General features: G+C 49.7%; 1 protein-coding gene across 29 annotated transcripts in view; it reads right to left on the bottom strand.

Moving 5' to 3' along the window:
* Positions 1–10,332: 10,332 nt before the first annotated feature.
* CLASP1 (cytoplasmic linker associated protein 1) overlaps positions 10,333–20,032 on the bottom strand; it is a 276,660-nt gene continuing 266,960 nt past the window's right edge. For all 29 annotated transcript variants that reach the window (XM_045479468.1, XM_045479475.1, XM_045479463.1 and 26 more), the window contains one exon: positions 10,333–13,497. In XM_045479468.1, the coding sequence (XP_045335424.1) occupies positions 13,411–13,497 (87 nt within the window). In that variant the 3' untranslated portion in view covers positions 10,333–13,410. The remainder of the gene's footprint in view (positions 13,498–20,032) is intronic.

Below are 20,032 nucleotides of genomic sequence, written 5' to 3'. Positions count from 1 at the left end.
AGAGGGAGACACAGAATCGGAAACAGGCTCCAGGCTCTGAGCTGTCAGCCCAGAGCCCGACGCGGGGCTCGAACTCACGGACCGCGAGATCGTGACCTGGCCGAAGTCGGACGCTTAACCGACTGCGCCACCCAGGCACCCCTACATGTTTTTTATTTAATTATTTTCTGCATTATATTATCTCCTTCTACTTTGTGTTTACCTTGCTATTGTTTTTCAAACATCTTGAGATAAATGGTTAAATTGTAAGTGTTCAGTTATTTTATCTAATGTATGCATCCAAGGCTAGAATTTTCCTCTAAGCTTGGCTTTAGCTGCATTCCACACAATTTGATATGTGATATTTCCATTCTCATCCAGTTAAAAATATTTTCTAATCCCTATTGTAATTTCTTCCTTGTCCATCAGGTTTCTTGGAAGTGTATCTTTAAATATAGTACTTGCATAAGTATATCTTTCCCAACCTATTCTCACCTTACCTATATCCTGATGTTGAGATGTGCCTCTTGGAAACAGTATATAGCTGTGTGTGGTTTTTTTTCATCCAGTGTAATTTTTCCCCCCATTTGCTTGATATCTTCTGTCCATTTGTATGTAGTGTAATTGGTAAGACGTTGGCTTAAATCTAACATGTCACTATGTGCATTCTATTTGTTTCATTAGCAACATTTCCTTTTCTGTCCTCTTTGCCTTCTTTTGGGTTCATTATTTTTTTGTTATACAGTTTTCCCCCTTTTTATGAGTTTGGAAGTCACACCCTCACCTTGCTTTCATTTTATTTCTGGTTTTCTCTAGAGTTTCAAAATGCAATGTTGGCTTTTAAAATCCTAATGTTAGTACTTCTTTTCCTCAGAACACTTGAACCTCAGTTGGCTCCCTTTTTACTTACATATCATTGTTACAAATTTTTTTTTAATTTTTTTTTTTTTAACGTTTACTTATTTTTGGGACAGAGAGAGACAGAGCATGAACGGGGGAGGGGCAGAGAGAGAGGGAGACCCAGAATCGGAAACAGGATCCAGGCTCTGAGCCATCAGCCCAGAGCCCGACGCAGGGCTCGAACTCACGGACCGCGAGATCGTGACCTGAGCTGAAGTCGGACGCTCAACCGACTGAGCCACCCAGGCGCCCCTCATTGTTACAAATTTAAATTCTATATATATTTTACACTCCACGGGACAGTACTACTGTTTTTCTACATAGGCAGAATTATTTAGATTTGCCTTCATAATTACCATTTCAATTGATCCTCGTTCCTTTCTGTAACAATCACATGGTATCTGGGATCCTTTCTTTCTGCCTGGAGTAGCCCGCCTAATACTTTTTATTTTTATTTATTTATGGCGTTTAAATTTTTTCATTAAGTTTTCACTCTTTTAAGTAGGCTCCACACCCGACGTGGGGCTTGAACTCACAGCCCCGAGATTGGAGGTTGCATGCTGTGGCCAGTGCCCCCATTTAATACTTTTTAAATTCAGGTCTGCTTATGAAGAATTGTATTGTTTTTGTTTGCCTGAAATTTTATTTATTTCACCTTCTGTCTGATAAGATGTTTTCCTTGGGTATAGAATCCCATTATCTTCTATTTTCTATTGTTTCTGCCGGGAAGTCAGCTGACAGTCTCATCATTGTCTCTTCGAAAGTGTTTGTTTGTTTGTTTTTGTTTTTGTTTTTTTCCCCTAGCTGCTTTCAAGATATCCTCTTTGTCTTGTTTTTGTGAAGTTTTACATGATGTGCCCACCTGGGAGTATTTTATTTACCCTTATCAGCAGGAACAGGACTAGAGCAGGGTAATGAGTTGCTTAGAGCACAAAATTTAAGGATGCAGTCAAGTTCAGGGCCATGCAAATTCCGTCTTCATTTCAGCCCTGCTTACTGGAGTTCACTGGAATTTTTCATTTGTAGTTCGATATGTTTAGTCATTTTGAAAAATCCTTGGACATTATCTTCTAACACATTGCTTCTACTCTCTTCTCTGGTCTCCTCCCCTTTGGGATTCACATCGCATGCATTTTACATCTTTTTATGGCTTCTATGCTCCTTACCATTGCTTTTGTATTTGCCGTGCTTTTGATTCTCTGTGCTTCATTCTTTTTTTTTTTTTTTTTTTAATGTTTATTTGTCTTTGAGAGACAGAGACAGAGTGAGAGCAGGGGAGGGGCAGAGAGAGAGGGAGACACAGAATCGGAAGCAGGCTCCAGGCTCTGAGCTGTCCGCACAGAGCCCGACATGGGGCTTGAACCCACGAACTTTGAGATCATGACCTGAGCCGAAGTCAGTCGCTCAACCGACTGGGCCACCCACGTGCCCCTCTGTGCCTCATTCTTAATACTGTCTTCTGGCCTGCCTTCCAGTTCTCTGATCATCTTGTTAGCTATGTCTAATCTGTTGTTAAATTTACCCTGAGTTTTTTGTTGTTGTTTTTTTTTAGTGTTTATTCATTTATTTTTAGAGAGAGGGAGAAAGAGAGAGAGAACATGCAAGAAGGGACGGGCAGAGAGGGTGTGTACCCAGCAGGCTGCATGCTGTCAGCGCAGAGCCTGACATGGGGCTCAAACTCACGAACTGTGAGATCATGACCTGAGCCAAAATCAAGAGTCGGACGCTTAACTGACTGAGCCACCCAGGTGCCCCAATTTCCTGAGCTCTTAATTGCTGTGAGTTGTATTGTTCAGTTCTAGAAGCTCTTTTTTTATTCTATGATACCCTTTAAAAAAATGTGGTGGATTCTTAAAAGTTTCCAGTCCTCTGTGGAAATTCTCAGTTTATCTTTTAGCTCTTTGAACATGTTACAGTTAAAATCTGTGTTTGATAACCCCTCTTGCTGGAGTGCTTGCAAATATCATTACCCATGGTCGGTTTTATTCTGTTGGTCTCAGTTCCTGTTGTGTTGCCCCCTCGTGTGGCAGGTTATAATTTATTGTGTGCTGGACAGTGTACTTGAAACACTAGATGAACGTGTTTATGGCCCACATGATGTTGTCTTCCTCTAGAGGAGATTTTGTTTGCTTCGGCCAGGAGCTGGGGCATTAGCGATTTGGATCATATTACTTCTACTAAAGGGAATCAGGCTGTCAAAAGCCTTCCTCCAACATCTCGGTTGCCTTAGCTTTCTCTTCTGGATCAGCAAACATGCCCAGGACACAAGTTGCCCTAAATGCTACGCTCATCTCTCCAGATTTCCATCTTCTCGTTGCTAATTCCTAGTAATTCCCAGGAGTTTTTCATTACTTTAACTCCCTGATGCGTCAATCAATTTGGAAAATATATTGTCCAACTTTTTTTTTTTTTAATTTTATTGTTAATTTAACAGGTTGGTGTTCTTCCTGGTTCGCATTTTTATTTATTTTTTTTTATCATTTTTATTTATTTTTGAGACAGAGAGAGGCAGATCATGAGCAGGGAAGGGGCAGAGAGAGAGGGAGACACAGAATCTGAAGCAGGCTCCAGGCTCCGAGCTGTCAGCACAGAGCCCGACACAGAGCTCGAACTCACGGACCGTGAGATCATGACCTGAGCCGAAGTCAGACGCCCAACCAACTGAGCCACCCAGATGCCCCATTGTCCAACTTTTTTAGTTACTTTCTGTAGAGAGTTTTACCCCAAATTATCTGCTACACCGTTATCAGAAGAGGAAATCCTCAGGGGCACCTGGGTGGCTCAGTCGGTTAAACATCCCACTCCTGATTTTGGCTCAGGTCGCGATCTGACGGTTCGTGGGTTGGAGCCTCGCATCAGGCTCTGCACTGGCAGCACGGAGCCTGCTTGGCGTTCTTTCTCTCTCTCCTTCTCTCTGCCCCTCCCCTGCTCACACACACTCTCTAACTCTCAAGATAAATAAAAATGATAAAAAGAGGCAATCCTCCTTATCTTTTTATTTTTCACTGTACATTATTTGTGAGCATCCCCCCCATGTGTTTAAGAATTTTTGAACGTACCCTTTTTCTTTTTTTGAAAGAAAGAGCAAGTGGAGGAGAAGGGCGGGGCCGGGGGGGGGTGGAGAGAGAGAGAGACGAGGTCGGGGCGGGGGAGGGAGGGAGAGAATCTCAAGCAGGGTCCCTGCTCAGCGTGGAGCCCGATGCAAGGCTCCATCACATGACCCTGGGATCACGACCTGAGCCAAAACCAAGAGCCGGGCACTCAACCGACTGAGCCACCAGGCACCCCTGAACATCCCCTCTTGCATCCTGGATAGTCTTCGATCAAAAGGCCAACCCGTGACTTATTTAGCTGTTTTATCTTCCGGTGGATGTTGTGGGTTGTCTGTCTTTCTGGGGCTCAGGGTTACCCATTACACATGATGGAGTCCCCCGCAGGTACTTTCAGCAGGAAGGGGTTTCTTGCAGAGCGTTTGGCAGTGGACGCTATCTTTGCAAGAGCCAGAGGGTCCGCTGGGGGGCCACCCAGCCAGGAACGACGGCAGACGGAGAAAGTTCCTTGTCCTAAGGGGACAAACCCTCGTGGCCCACCTACCGCTTGCTGGCTAGGGCCCCGCAGACCAGCCGGAACCTGCTCCTGGGCTGTCTGCCAAGAACCGAACGTCACCACCGCCGTGTCCATCCTCAACGCGATTTGCTTACCATCACGTGAGGTGCCTCTCCTTGACAGAACCGAGCCACCCCCAGAACCCAGTACAGATGGAGCTTGCTCAGCAGTAGAGGAAGGCACGCTAGAAAGCTTGGGAGAGGCGTTAAGCAAGCCAGTCCTTCGGACTCGGCATCTCTGCATTGCAACCTGATGCTTTCAAGAGCGACCATCTTCCCGACCACCCCCCCTCCGCCCCCCCCCCCGCCACCCCACCCCCACCGCCCCTGGGTGCGTCTTTCCCCGGGCTCTCTTTCCCATCCTTTGGAGAATGTCTCACACAGAGTATAAGCCACCTGACTTGGCTGAGAAAGCAGGATCCTCTGTAATCAATAGCAGTGTGGACATCAGCAGAACCATTACTCCTTTTGGCCTTTATGAGGAAGCAAAACCAGGTGAGAGAGCAGTGAGCTGAGCAGGAAAAGGAACCACAAGACACGAAGTCGCTCTCACATTTAGGGGTCCAAAGGGCTATGGGAAACTGGTGCTGGGAAGGAGATGTTCTATCCCTCCTCTGCCCCCCATTGTCATGTGCAGAAAAGGTGTCCTATAAAGGTTGATGTTGTTCTATACTCGGATGTCTCCCCAGACACAGGCCTGTTAGGACATGGGATGGTCTCATGTAGTGTGGCATTCCTTGAATGGTGGTCCACAGATGTATTCTCAGGGGTCGGCAAGTTCTCGGCAAGAAGTAAAAACCCGCGAGTTTCTAGGTCTATCGTGATCAAAACCAATGGGAGACATTTAAATCACGTTATAGTTTAGGATTCTCGCACTTTTTTTGTTAAGTTATGAAATGTTTCATAATACAAAGGTATACATAACATGAATGTTAGTAACGAGCTATAAAAATAAAATGAACACCTGTGAACTCACCACCCAAATTATGAGCCAGACCATCATGGATGTCATTGAACTTGGCCCCCTGCTTCTCCTTATTCTTCTGTGTTAAAGCAAAATACACAATGGAGACGAGCAGACGAAACCACGTAAGCCACACAAACAAAACGAGATCTAGCTCATTCCATGAACGTAAGTACAAAAACGTCTTATTCTAATAGATGTCTCTGAGAAACCATTAAAGAAACTTAAGCCCATTTCCTAAAATTATAGGAAATAATCCTTTTAACCAATCCCCTGCCATCTAGAAACCCCCATTCTGATCGCCAATCATTATCGAGGTCAAAAAGTTCATTTTCACTCAACGCTTACTAAATACCATTTTACTGAGCCGGGTTGAATTGTTGCTGTTCTGGATCGTTGAAACCTGCTTCCCCGAACCAACCAACCCCTCTCCTCAATTTGTTTCGTATCTGCTTACTTCGTCAAGTTTTACCACAACCTACGTGCCTCTAAAAGACACATGGTTATTTAGTTTTGGTTATTTCCACCTTTAAAAACTTAAAAAAAAATGGTCAGATGTGCTCCACATTCTTATGGGGCTTTCTTTTCCCTCCAAATGGTGTTCCTAAGATTTATGTTCATTGCCCTGCTGTGTGGGACCCCATTACATGACTAGTCCACAAAGCCTCCGCCCTCCCTCCTGTTAGGGCTCAGCCTCGCGCTGGGTCTTGTGTTGCTCTTAGGAACCATGCCGCCTCCAGTGCTTAAGGCTGTCTTCGAAAGCGCTCATGCCTGGTTCGTCTAGGGCCCTGGCCCACGAGTGGAATGGATGCGTCGTCGGGTACCTGAATCTGCAGCGTTACCAGAGAACGTCGAACTTTTCCACAGTGGTCATCCTGCTCCATGATTTTAGGGCTGGTAGAAGCCGAAAGACTCACCTGAGTTTACACAGATGAAAAATGGAAGCGTCGGAAGCCAGGTCCGACTAGAAGGCCCAGGCTCACTTCTGCACTTGATTGGTTGGACCACTGATAAAAAGTAGCGGCTAACACAACAGGCCAGGCGGGGGCCAGGGGCACTTTTTATCTAAGTGACGCACAGATATCCTATGAGAGAGGCACTTCCTCTGCCCATTCAGAGGAAGAATCTGAGGCAGGAAGACCTTATAAACTTGCCCAAGGTCACACAGAGCTGCGACTTGAACCCAGGCAGGGTAGCAGCAGTGGTTGCCTTCTTGTGCCCTTCTTCAGGGCTCCTGAAGAAATAGAAAAAGGTCTAGGTCACAGGGCATGCCCTTGAGATCACTCGAGGAACCGCATTCATTCACTCATTCACTTATTCAGCACCTACCGCGAACCAGCACACGGGCCGTGTTTGGGATACAGACGTAAATGACACAGGCCCAGTTCCGTCCCACAAGTATGGGTGAAACAGACAAATAATCACACAAACGGATATAACATGTTAGGAAAGAACAGTAAAGGAACGAATTTATTATAATTTATTTCAAGTTTATTTTTATTTATTTTGAGAGATAGAGAGCAAGCAGGGGAGGGGCAAAGAGAGAGAGAGAGAGAGAGAGAGAGAGAGAGAGAATCCCAAGCAGGCTCTGCGCTGTCAGCACTGAGGTCAACATGGGGTTCAAACTCACACGGTGAGATCACGACCTGAGCCGAAATCAAGAGTTGGATGCTTAACCGACGGAGCCACCCAGGCGCCCCAAAGGGACTAATTTAGATTCTTCTCCAAAGAAGTAATGACCTGGCATTTAAGCTGAGACATAAAGCACCTGTAAAAGCCAAGGGATGTGTGTGCACAGGTGCGTGTGCATGTGTGTGGGTGTGTGTGCATGGAGCCACTGCAAGGTCAGAAGCACAGCAATGACAGGTCAGATGAGCATTCTTTAAAAAGGGGGCCGTGTCCCTTTAGGAAGGAGAAGGCAGCGGGGGGGGCAGCAGAGGATGGGGCAGCTCCTCAGTGGCTGCGCAGGGGACAGAGGGGCTGTGGTCGGGAGGGGAGAGTGAGGGGAGCCTTCAGGGCCCACTGTGGAGGGGGCTCGGTGTACCTGGGAGCCGCAGGTGTGGGGTGGACAGGATGGGGGAAGGGCCGGGCCTTAGCACGTACCGAAACGGAGGGTGGTGGGATTGGGAGACCAGCTGGGAGGCACCACTGTGGACACGCTCCGTTTGAACACTCCCCGAGGCGTCCACACACAGGAACCCTGAAGGCACTTGGGCGTGTGAGTCAGGAGCTCGGAGGACATGAGGTGTGGCCACCGGACACGGCGGGCATGCAGAGGTGCGGGGGGGGGGGGCCGAGTGCCCTGTGGAGAGGGTGCCCAAGGAGCCTGGCGACAGGAGGTTCAGCTGCCCCCCTCTCTCCTCCCCCTGACCCCCACCAAGCCCTCACTCCACTCCCAGGCTTTTGCAGAGAAAGAAACTGAGGTCATCCTGAGCTGGAGTCATCTGGGGGAGGCCATACACCCTGAAACTCTCCAGTTGGGTTCAAGATCCAGACTCCCAGACCTCCTGCCAGTTGGGGGGGGGGGCCTTCCCCACCTCGCCAGGCCCGGTGAGCCGTGCCCCAAGCGTGGCACCAAAAGGCTCGGGGTGAGGAAACTGCAGGCCGCACACGGGGGAGCAGGAGGCCAGAGGAAAGGCGCTGACGGGTACTGGCGTTGGGGATGCCCATGTCACCCCCCAAGCCGTCGAAGGTGGAGATGGCCAGGGAGGCACAGAACCAGAACCACGGCTGCAGGAGGCGGTGGTAGTGCCTGGGCCCGGGTGGGGGGCTGCGGGCAGGGCACTGGGGAGGTGGGGGCACCCCAGAGCCTCCAGGAATGTGCCCGGGGACACTGTGCCTCCGGAGCGCACAACCTCTGGGGCCTCGGCACTGGCAGCGGGCCCGCCGTCTGAGGAGGGCACTGGTGTGGAAGCGTTTTCATGTTTTTTAAATACATAATCTGGGATTAGATGCCCATTCACATGACCTTTGTCCGCTCTTGCCTGCAGCCACTTCAGGGTGAGTTAATAAATACCGGAGGAAACCGAGGGGCCGGGAGGCCTGGGTGAAGGCTCTGCGGGAAGAGCGTTCCCCTGAGCAGGGGGCTTTGTGCCTGGGGGGGGGGGGGGCTACGTCCCGTTTGCCCCAGACGCTCCCGGCTTCCCTCTGCTGACGGCACCCCATTCCCTTCCGAAGTCCCAGTCGCGAGGCTAAGTCAGACAGTCACCACCCATCACCTGTGATGTCAGCAGCCATCTGGCCGATGCTGCTGCAGCCAATGCTGTTTCCTGCAAGAGCTTCTGTCGCCCGTCGGAAAGCTGGGGACCAAACCACCCGCCGTGTTTCAAGGCAAGTGCTCTGCAGTGGTTCTCCAGCCGCGATCCCAGACCAAGCAGCGCTGGCATCACCGGGGACCTTGTTAGAAACGCACCCTCCCGGGCCCCCCTTCAGTCCTACAGAACCTGCCGCTCTGGGGGTGGCGCCCGGCCGTCTGCTTCCCAAGGTTTCCACCTTGGGAAGCTCTGACAGGTTCAGGGGGTCCTGGAATCTTCTACGATTGAGTGCAAGCCTGAGTGGAAGCGTGTACTTTCTGGACAGATGATCATTCAGACCCAGAGCCAAGTGCCGCAGATTGCAGCAGGCCTCTGTGCCCCCCGCCCCACAGCTGTGGCCGTGACCCTCTTCGAGATGGGGAGGACTCACTGGCAGCCCTGGGAAGGGCAGGGCAATGGCACCAGGGGTTAGAGACCCAAATATGTAAAGCCGTGCTGCCTGCCTTGCCTGACGGGCGGTCTGTCCCCTGGGGGTTTTCCACATTGGCTAACGGGATGATGGACGGAACATGCACCCCCTGTGGGGGTGGCTCCGCCCGCGGTTACTTCCCTCCCGACCTAGGGAGGCAGGGCAGGGGTGTCTGCAGCACCTACTCACCCACCGACCCATCGGCAGCTTCACTGACATCACCCCAATTAACCCTCACAGCCCCTCCGTGAAGTCGTTCTTGTTCCACGTTACAAATGCAACCACCAGGGGCGCCTGGGGGGGCTCAGTCAGTTAAGCGGCCGACTTCAGCTCAGGTCATGGATCTCCTGGTCTGTGAGTTCAAGCCCTGCGTCAGGCTCTGTGCTGACGGCTCGGAGCCTGGAGCCTGCGTCGGATTCTGTGTCTCCCTCTTTCTGCCCCTCCCCTGCTTGCTGTCTCTCTCTCTCTCTCTCTCTCAAAAATAATGAACATTAAAAAAAAAAAAATAGGAACCACCAGGGCAGGAAGAGTAGTGACTTGTGGGGGGTGGGGATGGGGTGGCTGGGACTTGAGCCCAGGTATTTTTGATTGCGATCACCATGCTGTCACATGTCAAACAGGGGTAGGAGGTGGTGGGCCACAGGGAGAGGGGCTCAGAGTCATGGGGTGGCGGTAACTGAGATGCATCATGGGCACAATGGAAAACTCAATCTTGTTTTAGTAAAAGTAAAGGAAGGCTTCGAAAAAGTGGATTGGTTCCAGCTCTGTGCTGAAGCTGAGCCTGGAGCCTGCTTCCAATTCTGCCCCTCCCCTGCTCATGCTCTCTCTCTCAAAAACAAACATTAAAACCCCCTTTTTTTTTAACCCCAAAAAGTGGATTGGTGCCCTTGGTGTCCTAGACCTGTTCCTCCTAAGCCTGTGGTCCTGTCAGCTGTCAGGGGACCCTCTCCATGTCCTTCCCCGAGGTCCAGCCTGCTCACAACAGCCCCCAGGGCGGGAGAGGGGGGCACGCCCCCTGGAGTGTGACTTGTGTGTTAGAGGAAGCTCCCCTGATGGAATCCTCTCCAAGTCCCCACAAGTGTGGCCACATTCTGGCTTTGGGACACGGTGCAAGCTATCTACAGGGCCCGGAGAGGAAAGAGACTGCTCTCGTCAAGAAACTGAATTAAGATTCATTTATTCTAGGGCAAACTCAAAAGGGTTTTTTTTTTGTTGTTGTTGTTTTCTTTTTTAGCAAATCCTAGCACATTATTAACAAAAAAAATCTGTACATTTGCCATGATACACTTGAGAGTGAAACAAATAAGATATAAATACAGATAATGGATGTAACATGAAAAGCCCCCCGAAAACGAAAACGAAACCCAAAAACCCAACCTGGGGGTGTGGGGACCATGCGTGTGAACACAGTGCCAACAAAACTATTTTGGTGGCTGCTAGTTTTCAGAGCGTTTTTTTTTTTTTTTTTTTTTCTATTTTCCAAATATCATTGTTAGCAAAGTCCTGGTGGGATTCTACAAAGTTCTTATTTGCTGTTCTTTCACGTGTAGTATTATGCTCGATAAATAAAGGGCGGCAGGGGAAAAAAACCAGACTGATGAGACCAAAATTGGTTGCATTACCTGCGCAGGGTAGGACAAGCCGGTGAGGAGCCACAGAGAGGCCGTCCTGGGCTGCCTGCGGCCCGCGCGGAAGCACACACAGTGGACTCGAACTTGAACAAAGCTGCGTGCCCGCGCCCACCGCAGCCTGCGGGGCGCACCGAGGCCTGCAGAGGGAGGGCACGGGGCGGGGCTCTTCGGGGGCCCCCCGGACTGTCGGGTAAACAGGGGAGGCAAACACGGTTTCGCAGTTTTGGGTGTTTCGTCCAAACAGGAGCCCTGCAGGGAGGCGGCGGCAAGGCGAGGCAGCTGTCGGGGGCTCAGGGGGCGGCGGCGGGCGCGGCTCCCTCCCGGTGAGGTGGTGGCGGCGGCATGCGAGTCTCCCCGGTGGCGGTGGCGGTGCCGGCGTGGGCAGCAGTTCTGATTGAGGCCAAGAGACCTGTGATTGTATCCCTCTCTAGGTGGGGAGATTGAAGGTCGGGGAAGTGACATTCGAGGCTAGCCCTTTGTGAGTACAATGAGGACATTCGGCAATGTTCAAGCTTCTTCCCAGCTGCAGGCAGGGGGGGGCCCATGAGGCAGGGAGTCACAGAGTTCAAGGGGCAAGGTCTTTCCAAACGCATGAGGCATACAAGAACTCATAAATAACCTAGCAGAACGCACATTTCTACAACAGAGGAGTAATCAAAAGGTGCCCTGACTCACTTGTCGAGTGTAAAAAGGAAATCCCATTAGTGAGATAATTAACAAACGTCATTTATCAATGAAAGTAAGGCCTGGTCCTGCTATGTTTTGAGCCAAAAATAAGTCAATAATATTCAACCACTTAAAATGCACCCCTGAAGTTCCTTCAACAGCAGCAGCGGGGTACTTCCCTCCAAGTGCAAGATACCCCCTACACACACACACACACACACACACACACACACACACACACACACTCGCGCGCGCACACACACACACTCTCTCTCTCTCTCTCTCAGTGAAGGCACCCTGGCTTCACTGTTCCTGGACCTTTGTTTTCAGTGCCTAGTTCCAAATAAAGTATCTAAAAATACCTTCTGAGTGAAATTGAGTTGTGTGTGCTACAGTGTTGCAACTTCCAAACAAGGCGGGAGGGTCAGAGATTGGGGGGCGGTCTGTAGGTGTCAGCGGGACCACCGCCCAGTCTCTGCTTCTGGGTGCTTCTGGCTGCAAGGGGGGTTCTGCATCAGAACAGCAAACACCTCATTACAAAGTAACACCAGAATAGGCATTTTCCTCAGGGAAAACCCAGTTCAATTTAGAGAGGATAGAAGGCTTCACCACTGCAACAAGAATTTCCATTTCACTTGAAGAATTTTACTCAAAACTTATTTTAACCAGACTCTAAATCTTTATAGTCCCTTTTATTGGAGAGTGAAACCCTTAAGAAAAATGTTTAGGAAGGGTAGTTTCTCTGGTAATTTCTCAGTGAAGAAATGTTAAAACTGGGTTTCAAATCTTGTTTTCCTGCAATGTGCCACTCACCATTGTTTTTTCCCCAAACAACTATTTCAACAGATGATCAAGGAAGTACTTCCGTCCATAAAATTAAAAAAAAGGATTCTGATACCTGGTCTCTCTAGATTTTCCTTCGATCCTAATCCCAAATGAAACCAAGAAGTCAAAACTGGGGTGGCAGAGTTATCATTTATCAGACTGGCCAGAACACTTCGAACTGAGCAGCTGAGGTGGAGGCTGGGGGACAGGAGAGGAGACGGTGCTGAATCGGAAAAGCCCAACCAAGCAGCAGGGCCACAGGGGAGGCCCTGTTAACAAAGTGTTTCCCCAACATCTGCGTAGTGAAATAAATACACACACACCCCTTCTCTTGTATCTTCCAGGCTTCACGAAATGCCACTTTAGGCACTCCCCCTAAGGGATGCTATACATTTACCTGGACTTTTCTGTTTGGATTTAAACGGAAGAAACAATTCTTTCGAGTAGAAGCTCTGGGTGGGGATAGCACGAGTGGAGGGTTCAGAGGCGTTGGGAGCCCGTCCTGGAAGGGGCCTGAGGAGGGGGTCCTGGGCCTCCAGTCCAGAAAGTGTACAAGCAAAATCCCACGTGTTTGTTAAAAGACGGTCTTCAGGCTTCTGTTTGTTTCTTGCCGGGATTTGACTCACGTTCTTAGTAGGTCTCACAATACAACTGAAGGACGTACGACCCTTTCCTGGTGTCACAGGCCGTGTCCAGAAGAAGTAAGCGAAGATGAGATAGAAACACAAATTAACACACCCTCCTCAATGTTATTAACTAAGAGAAAATGCTACTTTCTACCACGTATTGGCTAGAGAGCTCTGATTTGCGAAAACTGCACCCCACACACATGGTTTTATGATCTCAGCAGGCTGTACAAGACATGGGTAAGTATGGCTCTTTTCTGATTCCGCTTGTTTCGTACGAAGACTGCAAAACAGGCCTTGCTTCCTTTACATTCAATACCAGTAAGATTCTACACAAAAGCTGGAAGGGACCAAAATACTGATTGTAATAAATATCTGCGGGCCTCCGTGTACTGACTGGGCAGCCGATGGGGGGGCGGGGGGCGGGGAAGGTCTCTGAGAGGCACCACCGATTGCTTCTAGGGCGACAGAAAGAGACTCTGGCGCTGCCATTAGCTGTGTGTGGACACGTCGGAGGAGGAGCTGCTGTTGCTGTTTGTGGTTTGGGCCCTCTTTATGTATAAGTTGAGTAGCTTCATCTGCAAAGAGAAGACGTGACAGATTAGCAGGAGGAAGGCAATCAGGGAGCAGGAGATGAAAAACCCCAGGTGACAATCAGAAGAGAGCACGTCCCTTCGTTGAGAAATTCAGGACACAAACACTGAGTGCCCACCACGCATTCGGCACACACCTGCCAGTGGGGAGGGCCACGGCCACGGGAGGGGTCAGAGTCTGGGGGCGGGGGAGGGGCAGTGGGTTCTCAAGAAAGAATGAAAGCGTCACTCTAAGCACTCTAAGCAGGGGCACAAGGGCTCCCTGGAAGCAGCTATGTGAAGGGGCGACTGAGGCCAGTGGCTCCACGCGGTCTGGTGGGGAAAGAAGGGTGTGAGCCCAGCTCCACAGGGACGAGGTCCGCTAGGCAACATACAGGTCGGGTCTTCTGACTTTCACCCTTCGGCTGCAGCTGTGCCCTCCACACGGACACCTCTCTCCTCCCCCTTCTGGGCCCACCAAAGTGCTGCGGCATCGGAGACCTATCCAGAAGGCCGCCTCCATGGCCTTCCCCCCACCTGCTCATCAGCTCCTGTGGCTCGGGCACCTGCCTCATGGAGTTGGCAGTGCACTCGCTTGCTCCTTCCCGTAAGATGAGAGCTCACTGAGGCCAACGGCGTGTCGTGAAGTCACATCACCTCGGATGGGCACAGCGCTTCACGACGAAAGAGGCTTTCATTTCTGAGATCTCCCATGCTTTTAACGTAAGCCCCCCTGGACCCTCCGGATACGCAGAACACCGTGTAACACTGTAGGTTCTTAAGTACTCGTTCTTAAATACTTGTTGAAATCATAATGCGTTATGTTGATAATTTGCCTGCTCATACTAAGAACCAAAAGAAACAAGTGTTTGTGGAAGCAGAATGCCTGTAAACGTCCACGTAACACACAACTTGCAAGATGAAGGGGACTGGGAAATATTTTCTATCCACGGCTCTTTACCTGCTTTCCTTGCTCTAAGCAGGCCACAAGGAGGCTGAGTCCAGGGGAGGAGAGGCTGGTCTCCAGGGGGACCCAGGAAGAGAGGCCCAGCGTGTGGTGCGTGGGAAAGCGGGCCCTCCAACTACCTTCCAGTGGGGGCTGGAACAGCAACGACACAGAGCTCCTGAGAGAGGCTAAGTCTCCCTGACCGCTCACCCAAAGGTAGATACACAGGCTGAAATAAACACTTGCGTTGTGTGTCTTCCCACAAAGGGAGATCCATCCCTGGGGTCACCACACACACGGTTCCAGAACCAACTCCACCACCAACTAGTTGTGTGACTACAGGCAAAACATTTTCTGAGCCTCAGCTTCCCCTCCTGCAAAATGAAGACCGAAAACACGTCCACGTGCCCTCCGTAGCCCCTCATCAGACAACATGTCCTCCAAACACCCCTCCTCAGTTGTTCTCGCGGTCCCCTCCTGCAGTCTGCTCCCGCCTCCCTCCCTCTGCAGCTCAGCCCTGTGCTGCCAAGCCCCACCCCCGTTCAGTCCCAAGGGACTGTTCCACGCAACGGGCCCTCCTGGGCTGCTGTGCAGGCTTCCTTGTGGGTCAGTCCTGTCCTCGGACACATTTCATGCCACTCCAGGGCAGGACGAAGTTTTGCTTTTCCCACACGTCTTAGTGGTACAGTGAGGAGAGCAAGTATTCCTAACACATACTTGTTGAATCAAAGATTTTTTTAAAGAAGAAAAAACGTTCTACAAGACAAGGCAGTTATATTTCTGTGAAAGCCTGATTAAAAATGAGGTGCAAACACCGTTACGCTTATTTGCCATCAAAACCACTGACGTATCCACCAGTGTGGTCCAGAATGTAAGCACAAGTACAAGGAAATGATGGTAACAGAGTTAATGACATGGCCGTGGTTTCACAGTTTAAAGAAGCTTTTACTGACGATCATATTTGAGCCTCACAAAAATCCTCTGAGGGAGGCAGAACAGGCTCTCTTGTCTTACAAATGAAACGGCTGGGGTTCAGAAGCTTGCTCCATAAACTGGTATAAATTCAAATTATAGAGTGTTATAACCTTAGGATGTCCAATGTAATCCCCCAGCAACTACTAAGAAAACAGCTACAGAATATACACGAAAGGAAATGAGGAGGGAACTAAAACATTTCAGTACAAAAAGCAAACACCGCAGAAAAATGAGGGACAGGAAAAGCTCTACGGTATACTGAAAACACACCCCAGCTTGTGACGGCGGTCTCTCCTTAGCGGCAAGCAGTCTCTTCAAATGGAAACGGTGGACCTCTCTAGTCACAAGACAGAGACTGGCAGGATGGGTAAAGAAAACACGCTCCAGCACTACGCTGTCTACAAGAGACTACTCACTTTAGGTCTACTAAGACACAAAGAGGTTGAAGGTGACAGGCTGAAAAGAGAGACTCCACGCAAACAGTAACCAAGGGTGTAAGGGTGGCTGTACCGATTACACTGAGTAAAACAGAGTTTAAATTTGGTTTTTTTTAGTGTTTATTTTCGAGAGAGATGGAGAGAGAGAGAGAGAAGGAGCGACAGAATGCGAGTGGGGGTGGGGCAGAGAGAGAAGACAGGGAGACACAGAACCTGAAGCAGGCTCCAGGCTCTGAGCTGTCAGCACAGAGCCCGATGTGGGGCTCGAACCCACGCACTGCGAGATCATGACCTGAGCCAAAGTCGGACGCTTAACCGACTGAGCCACCCAGGCGCCCCAAGCAAAACAGACTTTAAATCAAAAAGTTTACAAGACAGCAAGAAAGTCGTTATATATTAATAAAAGGCCAATAACACCAAGAAGATGCAAGTATAATAACACGCCAGCAAAATAGAAGAAGGAAATGTTGACAGAACTGGAGGATTCACTTGGAGACATCAGTACCCTGTTCTTTTTTTTTTTTTTTTTTTTCGTTTATTTATTTTGGGGACAGAGAGAGACAGAGCATGAACGGGGGAGGGGCAGAGAGAGAGGGAGACACAGAATCGGAAACAGGCTCCAGGCTCTGAGCCATCAGCCCAGAGCCCGATGCGGGGCTCGAACTCACGGACCGCAAGATCGTGACCTGGCTGAAGTCGGACGCTTAACCGACTGCGCCACCCAGGCGCCCCATCAGTACCCTGTTCTTAATAATAGACCGAAGACCCAGAGAGAAGACGAGGACATCAAAAACTAACACACCACAATAAACCAACTCGATCTAACAGTCACAGCAAAACACTACCCAACAACAGAATACACGTTCTTCCTAAGTGGATGTGGCCCATGCTCCAGAAAAGACTAAAATAAGGCCACATATGAAGTCTCAACAGATTCACAAAAATAGATATTATACAGAGTGTCTTCTCTGACCACGACTGGATGAAGTTAAAAATTGGTATCAGGAAGAAAACGGAAAAATTCACCAATTTGTGGAAACTGAGCAACACGCTGGTCAAGAGCCCATGGGTCGAAGAAGAAATCACACGGAGAATTAAGAGAGTATCTGGAGACAGAGGAGAATGCAAACAACATACCTAAACTTACGGGATGCAGCAAACGTAGCGCAAAGAAGGAAACGTGTAGCTTAGAATAAAAAAGGAAGAGCCCGTATCAACCACCTCACTTTACGCCTTGCACTAGAAAGAGAACAAATTAAACCCAGAAGGAAAGAAATAATAGAGATTAGGACAGTGATAAATGAAATAGAAAAGCAATAGAGAAAACCAAGGAAACCAAAAGTTGGTGCTTTGAAACGATAAATAAAATCGACAAATCTTTAACTCAGGTACCTAAGGAAAAAAGAAGACTCAAATTACTAAAAGCATTGATGAATGTTTGGACATTACTACTGATTCTACAGAAATAAAGATTATAAGAGAACACCATGAGGGGTACCTGGGTGGCTCAGTCAGTTAAGCGTCCAGCTCTTGATTTCAGCTCAGGTCACGGTCTCACGGTTCATGGGATCAAGCCCCACATTGGGCTCTATGCTGATAGGAAGGAGCCTGGAGCCTGCTTTGGGTTCTGTGTTCTGTCTCTCTTCTCTCTCTGCCCCTCCCCTGCTCGCATTGTCTCTCTATCTCTCTCTGTCTCTCTCAAAAATAAACATTAAAAAAAATCAAAGTAAATAACTAAACTTAAAAAAAAACCCACTATGAACAAATGTACACCAACAGATTAGGTAACCCAGATGAAATGGACAAATTCCTAGAGACTTCATGAAAGTTAAAAAAAAATTATGCAGCAAAAGACAGGGGGTTAATATCCAAGATATATGGAGAACTTCTAAAACTCAACAACTAAAAAAAATAAAAACCTAATTCAAAAATAGACAGAGGACTTGAACAGACATTTCTCCAAAGAAGATACACAACTGGCCAACGTGAAAAGATGCCCCACATAACAAAACTACACTGAGGAACCACCTTGTATCAGCCATGAGGACCGCTACCGTCAAAGAGAGAGAAAACAGTAAGTGTCGGTGAGCAGGTGGAGAGACTGGAACCCTCGGGTGCTGTCAGCGGGAACGTAAAAGGGTACAGCCACCGCGGAAAAGTTATGGAATTCAGCAATTCCAGTCCTGCTGTAGACACAAAAGAACCGAAAGCGGGGTCTCAAAGATGCACTTGTACACACACCTTCACAGGCAGCATTGTTCACAACAGCCAACGATGGAAAGAAGTGCCCGTCACCAAAACACGGACAAGCAAACTGCAGTACGTACGCACAACGGAGTAGCACTCAGCCTTAAAAAGGAAAAGAAATTCGGACAAACCTACGACATGGACGAACCTCAAGGACATCATTCTAAGTGAAATAAGCCAGTCGCAAAAAAGACAAATGGTGTCACTTTTACGAGGCCCCCGGGGAGTCAAATCCAGAGACTTGAAGTAGAATGGTGGTGGCCAAGGGCTGGGAGGAGGGAGTTGTAAGGAATTACTACTTAAGGGGGTGGGGTTTCGGTTTTCCACGATGAGCAAAGTTCTGGAGGCGGATGGTGGGGATGGTCCCACAACAATGTGAATGTATTAACACCAGTGAAAGGTACACTCAGAAATGGTTAAGACAGCAAATTTTATGTGATGGGTATTTTGCCACCATTTTTTAAAAACTGAGAGAAAGAAAAGAAAGCCTGTTCAGGGTCACACGACTAGGAAGTGGAGGGCAGAGACCAGAAGGCAGGTTGTTTGACCCCAAAACTGGTGTTGCTGCCATGGCAACGGGATACTCTCAAATGCCCCCCATGCATTCCTTCCACGACCCTGCATCAGGCCTTTCTCCGCAGAGCCTGGTATCACTTGTTAAGCAACAGGAGAGTGTTCTGATCGGCCGGGTCACACAGAGCAACGGGAAGCCACAGCCAGAGTCTGTCTATTTCCGGTCTAGGAAACTGAGGCCGTCTTGGCACCACGTCCATCAGCGACTGATGTCTGCTGGTAGAGAGGTGTATGCGAGTCTCCGAAGGTCCTGCTAACACACCAGAGCTATCGCGTCCAAGGACTGGAGCAGCGGACGAAGCGGGCTACCGAGGAAGAAGGGTTGAGGCCCAGCCTCCCTACGCCCTCTGAGCGGGCCGATCAGGACGTGGGCTCCAGAGCCAAGGCCACTGCTGAGAGGAACGGCAGCAGGTCAGCTGCACAACAGGGATGAGGAAACACCTGCGTCTTCTCAGTCCCTGACTAGAAGGGGCAAATGAGGTGATGGCACAGGGCAACTGCCAGACAAAACCGGGTCTGTTATCTGGGGATGAGCCTTAAAAATTGAACCCCCTTGGTGAATATAGTTTTCTAGTTTTCACTGCTGCCAGGAACCACCGACAGAAAGCCAGATAGAGGCCGGAGAGAGAGGGGGCTTCCGGGCCTAGCACACTGCTGGTGACTCTCGGCTTGGAGTTTCCAGATCGTGGCTGGGGAAGGGGTCAGTGATGAGAAAAGGAAAGGAGAAGGGGAAAATGCAGTCAGGCAAAGTAGCCCCCAAACCACCCTTCAACCCAGCCGCTGACTTCTCAGGGGTTCTCGGCCAGCGGTGATTTGCCCCCCAGGGGTCATCTGGCTGCGCGCAGCCTTGACGGTGAGTCTCATGACTGAGGGGTGGGCGCTACCGGAATCTAGAGGGCCGTCAGGGGTTCTGCTTATTCCCCTACAACGCCCAGGACAGCCCCCGCCAGCACAGGGGGGAATGCCCTTCTGGCTTTGCCAGAACTCTGGGGAGGCAAGGCTCTGGCTAGGATGCCCCGCTGGCCGTGCCAAAGGAACAGCTCTATGTGGAAAGAAACGCGGCCTCACTTGCTGATTCTTCCTTTCATAAGGAGCATGTCAGGCACCTCTAGCTTCACGCTTTTTTACCCAGACCACCACCAGGGCGTTTTGAACTCCATGTTGCCACACTACTCCCCCCCAGGCAGCCCCTGGGGTCGCCTTGTCACATGGCCAGCCAGAGGCCTGCAAGGCCCCAGCGGTCAAGTGGCCGCTCCCGTCCTTGCCTTCCTGCCAGAGCTCCACCTGCTGTCCCCCGGCAGGCTCATCAGACTGAAGGTTATTTTTAAACCGGTAAGTACTCTGGCCACTCTCAGCTGCAATG

Source organism: Leopardus geoffroyi, chromosome C1 (assembly GCF_018350155.1).
Source record: "Leopardus geoffroyi isolate Oge1 chromosome C1, O.geoffroyi_Oge1_pat1.0, whole genome shotgun sequence".
NCBI lineage: Eukaryota > Metazoa > Chordata > Mammalia > Carnivora > Felidae > Leopardus > Leopardus geoffroyi.
Note: the sequence above shows the minus strand (reverse complement) of the source record. Positions and strands in the feature narration are given on the sequence as shown.